The sequence below is a fragment of the Ixodes scapularis genome, unplaced genomic scaffold, assembly GCF_016920785.2.
Source record: "Ixodes scapularis isolate PalLabHiFi unplaced genomic scaffold, ASM1692078v2 PGA_scaffold11__112_contigs__length_91849675, whole genome shotgun sequence".
Taxonomy (NCBI): Eukaryota; Metazoa; Arthropoda; class Arachnida; order Ixodida; family Ixodidae; genus Ixodes; species Ixodes scapularis.
Window position 1 is genome coordinate 61,507,888 of NW_024609837.1, and position 8,958 is coordinate 61,516,845.

The window sequence follows — 8,958 nt, forward strand, 5'->3', positions numbered from 1 at the left end:
ACGATGTGAATTGGACCTATGCCATGCCGCCATGTCAGAGCGTCCGTGCAAGTTGCAATGGAACTTTTCGTGTGATGCCTGTTTTCATAGCTCATCATCATCATCATTTATTTTCTTTGAGGGTCCGTGGGGCATTATACAAGGGGGTGGAAACAGAAAAAAAACAAATAGAACAATAAACACAATTATCACACTGTAAGCTAGCTAAGTAGGTTAGATAAAGAGGGTAATTACTTCAACAAATTTAGTAGTATCATTAATAGAAACGTTGTAATGAGGTAGTGAATTCCAATCCTCGATGGCCAATGGTAGTGTGGAAGTCTGGTGAAAACAGTTGATGATCGAATTGGACGTAGTTTACATAGGTGATCTAGACGCTGGAAAATACGAGGAAAACCTCAGCTCGGAAAATGAGCTCGCAATCTCAGTGACGGAAGGGCTGTGCTGTTTGCACCAAATTGCACTCTGAACGAAAGCCTGCTACCATCTTGCACCAAAAAGCCATTTTTGCTCAGTATTGCGCTACATCTGTGCCAAGATGGGCTTAAGGTAAGCGAAAACTAAGCATACTATGTTATTGGTCAACCCTATATATTCAGAGAAGTAGGAGAAAAGAAAAATGGTACAAAAATAATAATTCACAGCGCTTCTATCCACAGTGTAGTTTGTCTAATTCAGGTCAGCACAATCAAAGTCTCGAACACATGCACTTAAAGCGCAAGTCACGGAAGATACACTGCACTTGAATTAGTCGATGAAAGAACGCATACAGGAAGATGGACTAAGGCCATGATTGCACCGACGCTGGACGACAGCAAGCATCTTCGAACCTGAAATCAGTCGTTCGTTTTTTGATGAACTTTTATCTTCGACTGTGACATCACCGTTTCGGGGTATAAAACGGCGCAGCGAGACGCTCCACGACATTGGGCACGGCAGCACTGCCAACATGAGGGCTAACAACCCATTCGTCTTTCTCGTCCAGATCCTGCTTGACATTGTGCTGGTGCCGGTCAACGTCAGCAAGCTGAACGCAGGCAGCGATGCTGCGGGCCGCGACACGCCGTTCCCTTCCGTCATCGGAGGAATTGCACCGACGCTGGACGACAGCAAGCATCTTATCTTCGAACCTGGAATCAGTCGTTCGTTTTTTGATGAACTTTTATCTTCGACTGTGACATCACCGTTTTGGGCTATAAAACGGCGCCTCGTGAGGTGTAGTCCGGTATTGAAACAGTACCCGGGCCACCTGCGTTCGGAAATCCCCGGGCTGGCTCTTCTTGAGCTTGTCCTTGATGGTCTGGACCACTCGTTCGGCTGCACCATTGGAAGCAGGATGGTACAGCGGAACCAGCATCCGGCGGATCCCATTCCTCTGCAGCCAGTCCAGGTACTCGGCGCTAGCGAAAGCGGGACCATTGTCGGACACAATAATGTCCGGCAATCCCTGCGCCGCGAAGACTTGCCGCAGAGCCGCAATGGTCGTGCTTGCCGAGGGACTGGTGACTGGCAGTGCCTCCACCCACTTGGAGAAGGCATCCACTACCACCAGGAAGTAGTGGCCCTTGAAGGGTCCCGCATAGTCCACGTGCAAGCGGGACCACGGCCTCTGTGGGAACGGCCAGGGGGTGATCTCCAAGTGGCGCGAGGCTCGCTGGTTCTCTTGGCAGACCTGGCAGCCTTGCACCTGATGCACGATGTCCTGGTCCAGGCCAGGCCACCAAACGTGCGACCGTGCCACCATTTTGGTCTTTTCAATGCCAGGATGCCCCGCGTGCAGCAGCTGCAGCACATTAGCCCGCAGACTCTGTGGAATCACCACCCTGGAACCCCACAGCAGGCAGCCTTGCTCCAAGCTCAGCTCGGCGGTCTTGTGGCTGTATGCCTGGTGACTCAGCTCCTCCCCTCGGGAAACCGCCTTGACCACCTGAGACAGGACCGGGTCCCGGCTGGTCGCCTGCGCCACCGCAGTCCTGGTGAGCACCCCCGGGTAGGCCCGCTCCAGCGGGAACACGTCAGCTGGCTCTGGAACGGCAGCAGGCACCTCCGGCAGGGGCAGGCGGCTCAGGGCGTCGGCAGGTCCTAGGTCCTTCCCAGGGCGGTAGACCAGCTTGTACCTGTAGGCCGCCAGCGTCAAGGCCCAGTGTACCACACGAGGCGAGGCTTGCACCGGAACTGCCTTGTCAGGTCCCAGCAGCCCCAGCAGCGGCTTGTGGTCCGTGACTGCCTCGAACTGCCGGCCCCACAGGTACTGATGGAAGCGCTGGACCCCGAAGATGAGGGCCAAGCCTTCCTTGTCGAGCTGGCTGTAGCGTTGCTCCGCCGCATGTAGTCGACGAGAAGCAAACGCCACAGGGCGTTCCTGACCATCCTGACCCCGGTGCGACATGACGGCTCCTACCCCATACGGTGACGCATCCACGGTGAGGACCACAGGCTTGGCCGGGTCGAAGTGCACCAGCACTGGAGCCTTAACGACCAGCTCCTTGCTGCGCTGGAAGGCCAAGTCCTGCTCCTTCTTCCAGGCCCACTGCTGACCGTCACGAAAAGACGATGCAGCGGCTCCAGATGCGTCGACAGGTTGGGCAGGAACCTCCTGTAGAAGTTGATGAGGCCGAGGTAGCTCTGAAGCTCCTTCTTGCTCTTGGGCTTCGGCGCCTTGAGCACGGCCTCAATCTTGCGAGGTGCCGGGGCCAGGCCAGCCTGGGAGATGATGTGTCCCAGGTACTCCACGCTGGGGGTCAGGCATGCACTTGTCCAGCCTCAGCTTGAGACCGGCGTCCTGTAGTCGTGTCAGGACTTTGCGCAGGTTCTACAGGTGGTCCCCGTCGTCGGTACCGGTAACCAGGATGTCGTCCAAGTACACCGCCACGTGCCTCATGCCCCTGAAGAGGTTGTCTATCTCTCTCTGGAAGATGGCTGGGGCTGAGGCCACGCCGAACGGTAGGCGCGTGTACTGGAAGAGTCCCATGGTTGTTGAAATGGTGACATACTTCCGGGCGGCATCCTGGAGCACCAGCTGCTGGTAGGCATCTCGAAGGTCCAGCTTGGTGAACTTCTGTCCCCCGGACAGAGCCGACCAGAGATCTTCTACCCTAGGCAGCGGGTACTTCTCGACGGTAGCGACGGGGTTGATTGTGACCTTGAAGTCCCCGCAGATCCTGACGCGGCCGTCTCGCTTGAGGACTGGAACTATCGGTGCGGCCCACTCGGAAGACTTGACGGGGACCAGGATTCCCTCTCGCTGCAGCCGTTGCAGCTCCTGGGTGACCCCGTCCTTCAGGGCAAACGGCAGCGGGCGCGGCTTGAAGAACCGAGGCCGGGTTCCCTCGGGTATGTGGATGCCGACCGTCGTGCCGGCGAAGGTGCCCACCCCTGGCTGGAACAGGGACTGGAAGTCGGTCAGGAGGCTCGGGACGTCCTTCACCACGTGCAGCGCAGCTTCTTGGTACTCCGGCAGCCGAACACCCAGCGAGTGAATCCAGTTCCGGCCCAGCAGCGTCGGCGACGACCCCTTGGTTAAGTAAAGGGGAAGGATTGCCTCCCTGTCGCCAAGGCGAACGCTGACTTGGGCCCGACCCTGGACCTGGGAAAGCTGCCCGGAGTAGCTGCGCAGCATGATGTCAGACGCCTCGATGGACACGCCGGGGAAGGTCCGCTTGAACAGCTTCCCGGGCATGACCGACACGCTGGCCCCCGTGTCCAGCTCCATGGTGATGGGGTGGCCGCAGATTTTGACAGACACCAAGTAAGGTGGCACTGACATAAGCTTATTCAAATGCCACACGTCGAAGATCTGCGGCTCGTCGGCCACGACGTGGACCCTGGCTTAAGACGGACCCGGGCCTGGTGCCGCTCGTCCCCGCCGCGTTCTCTTGCGACGACCACCCTGGCCGCGGGCTTGGCTGGAACCCAGGCTTGAACCAGGCTGCTGCTGCTGCTGGCCGCCGCTCGTCCTCCCCCCTCGGCAGACACGTGCGAGGTGCCCAGTTCTCCCGCACGTGAAACATTGTGCGTGGACGAACTGGCACTGTGAGGGGGAGTGGGCAGCACCGCAGCGGCTGCAGGCACCGCTCCTTGTCGCCATCTTGTGCACCGCCGCTTCCGTCGACGGTGAGCAGGCCGCACGCGCAATCTCGCTGGCGTCCTTCGCTGCTGCTTCCATCGCCAGCGCTGCCTTCACCGCGTCGTCCAGCGAGGGGTCGGGGAGCTCCAGGAATCGCGTCTGCATGGCGGGGTTGTTGATGCCGCAGACGAACCGGTCCCGGAGTAGCGAGTCCAACTGGTCGCCGAAGGCGCAGGTGCTCGCTAACCCTCGCAGCGCAGCGACGAACTGCCCGAGGGTCTCCCCGTCCCGGCGGCTCCGGTTGTTGAAGCGGAACCGCTCCATAAGCGTGGACGGCGCCGGGCTGAAGTGCGAGCGCAGCGTGGCGAGCAGCTCACCCAGCGTTTTAACGTGCGGCGTGGCCGGCTTGAGGAGGTCGAGCAGGAGGCTGAAGACTCGGGTCCCGCAGCTGGCCAAGAAGATGTCCCGTTGTTTCGCCTCGGGCGTGTCGTTCGCCCGGAAGAACACGTGGACCTGTTCTTCGTAGACTGGCCAGGCGGACCCATCTCCCTCGAACGGCTCGAGCCTCCCGTACAGCGGCATGGCGACAGGAGCGGGGGGCGGTGTTGCGACTCTCTCTCGGCGGCGTGGGCCGAACCGTGCACGTTGGTGGCCTCCAGTGCCACGGTTCCTCGTTGCCAGTGTCACAATCTTTCTCGAACGTGGACGAAGGGGCCGAAGCACCCGCCGAGGAGAGACGACACGCAGCCTGGTTGTGAGGGTGGACGATGACTGACCGGAGCGCGTGCGCTCAACGGCGTTTATTGGTGCGGTGAACAATGTTGCCCGCCGAGCCTGGCGGCCGCAGACGGGCGGACTGGAGGGGGGCGCCACTAACTTGTCACAATGAGGGCTAACAATCCATTCGTCTTTCTCGTCCAGGTAAGCAAACGATTTTGCAAGTCCTACCGTAGCAATAATGTTTGCTTGATTTTGCTGCCGTGCCCACGGTCCTGTTACTTGCGGTTGTGCGATGTGTTTTTCTCTCTGAGAATGCTACTTTTGCTGAGCGGGAATGTTGAGGTCAACCCTGGTCCAGAAACAGGCGCTATTTTACAAAAACTGAAAGAAATCGCCCGGGACATACAGGAAATTAAAAATGAAAAGGGTATAACAAATGACAGACTTTCTGCGATCGAGCACAAACTGGAAAGTCTCAGTACGCTTCAAAAGAACGTCAGTGCATGTCGGGAGAGAATAACTGAACTTGAAACGACTGTTAAAATTATTACCAGAAAGGTAGACGACTTAGAAAATCGAAGTAGACGGTCGAATCTGATTGTCTACGGAATTAAAGAACAAGAGAACGAAAACAGTCAGACACTCGAAAGAGTGGTCGTAGGTGAAATTCTCGAGAGAATTCTAAACGTACAAATAGCAGGCATCGAAAGAATTCACCGCCTCGGGAAACAGGCTGATAACAAGATCCGTCCAGTCATACTCAAACTACTGGACAGTAGAGATAAATCAAATATACTGAAAAATTGCGTCAAACTGAAGCGAACACATTTTTCAATCGGTGAAGATTTCTCCCGACACGTACAGCAAATACGTAAGAAGCTTTGGGACCGCACTAAAGCAAACCGAGATAAGCGAGAAAAGGTTTTCTTAACATATGATAAGGTTCGCATAAATGGGCATCTCTATGCGTGGGATGAGACAAAAGAAGACATAATTCCCGTGGAAAAAAACGATGTTCCCGACGAAAACTAACAGAAAGCCACATTCTGCCATCTAACCTTAGAGTCGTAAATATAAATGCAAGGAGTCTTCAAAATAAAGCATATTCATTGGAGTCCTTTCTCTTAGAATTTAATACACACATAGTTACAATCACAGAAACGTGGTTACATCCCTTAATACTTGATAGCGAAATTGTCCCACCAAATTACATTATTCTGAGAAAAGACAGAACGACTAGAGGTGGCGGAGTAGCAATACTTCTAAAACGAGGTATCCCCTACGAACATATGCCTGATGTGAAAGATGTTGAATCTTTATGGTGCAAAGTGTCATTCGATTATTATTCTGTTGTTGTAGGTGTCGTTTATCGGCCTCCAAACTCCGACCACAAGTGTCTGTACAACTTATACGATTACATGCAACAACACATTAAAAATCAAAGGATTATTATGGCTGGCGATTTTAATATACCTGAGGTAAACTGGGATTCGCTGCAACTTGGCACTGTTACCTCTGATGCAATATTAGACATTTTATTTGCGTTTAATCTGTCACAAATCGTCAGAGAGCCAACACGGGTGCAGGGAACGTCCAGCAGTCTGCTTGACCTTGTATTTCTTAGTGACGACTTGCCCCAGAGCCAAGTCAATGTTGAAGTAGTAACGGGCATATCCGACCATAAAGCAGTTATATGCACCATACCTATACGAACATCTAGGTTCTCATATGGTACCATCAAAACTGTACTTGATTTCAACAGTGCCGATGACGCGTGTATATTAACATACCTTGCTCATAGATTTTATGATTTCCGTGAACTTTGTGACGAGATAGATGTCAGTATTGACGACATGTGGAACGAGTTTAAATCAATTATCACGCACTGTGTTACACAGTTCATCCCAAAAAAACAAAAAATAACAAGAAAGCACAACCCATGGATCACGCGAGAAATTATCCACCTGAAACGCAAACTCAAGCGGCTAAGGAAGTCATCTAAAATACACTCCACCCAGGATAACACCGACTACAAAGCAAAGATTTCAGAGCACTCTAAACTTCTTAAATTAAAAATTAAAGAAGCCAAACATAAGTACTATAACGTGACCCTCACGAGTTCATGAAAACGTCACCTCGGAAATTTTGGAACCACGTTAACCCAAAAAAGTCTCAAATGAATTGTATGAGCTCCATAGAGAAACAAAAAATGGGAGATGAATTTAACAATTACTTTAAGTCGGTATTTACAGCTGATGATGGTAATGACGGTTTAACTTTACCGCAATGCAACACTGCTGAAGAACTTGGAAGCCTAGTAGTTACGGAACCAGGCATATTTGCACTTTTACTCAATTTAGACACCAAAAAAGGTAACGGTCCGGACGAACTTCAGAATATGTATCGTAAAAGACACACCGAATGAATTAGCAAGTATTTAGTGTTAATTTTTAACAAGTCTCTCTTCCTTTCTTCGGTACCCGCCGAATGGAAAGTTGCGAAAGTAATCCCTATACATAAATCTGGTGATAAGACTCTAGCCTCAAATTTTAGGCCCATATCACTTACTTGCACCTGCTGCAAACTTCTCGAGCATATTATTCTCAAAGTCATGACATCATTTGCAGAAAATAACAATATCCTATTCCCACATCAGCATGGTTTTAGAAGTGGACTATTGACCGTTACACAGCTAATTGAGATTCTTCACGATTTCACGATGGGCATAAACAACAGAAGTCAGGTAGATGCAGTGTTCTTGGATCTCTCAAATGCGTTTGATCGCGTTTCCCACGACAAACTGATAATAAAACTTAAACATGTTATGGGCGAAGGACCGATAATTGCATGGATTGAAGACTAAAAAAATCGTTTCCAATTTGTTTATCACGAGGGACAAAGTACGCGACCAGTTGCTGTAGTATCAGGCGTCCCACAAGGTTCCGTTTTAGCTCCATTTTTATTTCTTCTTTTCATAAATGACATAGCCGATGGCATTGATGTTAACATAAGATTATTCGCTGACGATTGTATCATATATCAAGAAATTAAGAACCAAGACGATCACATCCTACTAAACAAATCTCTTAAAAAGATTTCCGACTGGTGCGATGACTGGCCAATGGTGTTTAACAAAGAAAAAACAGTCTCCATGAGTTTCACGAGAAAGAAAAAGAATGTCTCCCAGTTTCAATATAGCCTTAAAGATGAACCCTTGCATAGAGTCACCGAGTATAAGTACCTAGGAGTCTTGATAACATCTGATCTTAACTGGAACGCACACGTTAAATATGTATTTAATAAAGCTCTCACGAAATTATTCCTTCTGAAGAGAACCTTAAAATGTTCGTCTTGTGAAACAAAACTCCTAGCATATAAAACCCATATACGTCCAGTGCTTGAATACGCAAATATTGCTTGGTTCCCTCACACGAATATAAACATAAACACACTTGAAAGCCTTCAGAGAAAGGCAATTAGGTTTGTTTATCATAAGTATGGTCGTTTTGACTCCCCCACAGAGCTTCTGAAAAGAGCAGGTTTACAGACCATTACTGACCGCGCAACATTAAATCGTCTAAAATTTCTCTACCTTCTTTTACTAGGCGCCTTTAAGATTGACTCATCCAAGTACGTTGAATTGTCTAACACAAGACCGACTAGACACAAGCACAGCCATACACTTGTTGACTATTCGTTTTATAATAACACTTTTAAACACTCATTTTTTCCCTCTGCCATTAGAATCTGGAATAGCCTCGGCACTGTTGAATCATTTATCAATGCAGTCGAAGATGAACTTTTTTCGTAATTATTGGATGTTTTGAATGACGAGAAGTGTTGTTCATTCGTTGTTAAGTGCCTCACATGTATCTTCTTATTATGTACCAATGCCTGCAATAATCCCTTCAGGGATTGGCAGTATTTTGAAATAAATGAATAAATAATAAATAAATAAATAGATATGTCGATGCCGCGCTTTGACGCTGTTTGGTTGGTCCCATTGGCACGTAGCATTGGCTGCACTTTGAATTAAGATGAATTGAAGCATACAGATTGCTTGTCCACCGCACCGGTCGGTTCATGCACTGGCAGGTTAATCGCCGACATCGTCTAAATTTCTATGCGATGTCGGCGATGTCGGGAGCTAAAAGTCACAATAAAACATTGCA

The 8,958-nt window shown here is 50.4% G+C and overlaps 2 protein-coding genes across 2 annotated transcripts; both read left to right on the forward strand.

The window, feature by feature from the left end:
- Positions 1 to 925: 925 nt before the first annotated feature.
- LOC120846791 lies at positions 926 to 5,797 on the forward strand (the record flags this gene model as incomplete). Its single annotated transcript, XM_040218667.1, has 2 exons — positions 926 to 990; positions 4,993 to 5,797. Coding segments are annotated over 2 exons (870 nt in total), but the record flags the coding sequence as incomplete, so codon positions are not given.
- Positions 5,798 to 5,856: 59 nt separating this feature from the next.
- On the forward strand, positions 5,857 to 6,378 carry LOC120846785 (the record flags this gene model as incomplete). Its single annotated transcript, XM_040218660.2, has 1 exon — positions 5,857 to 6,378. A coding segment is annotated over one exon (522 nt), but the record flags the coding sequence as incomplete, so codon positions are not given.
- Between the last annotated feature and the right edge of the window lie 2,580 nt (positions 6,379 to 8,958).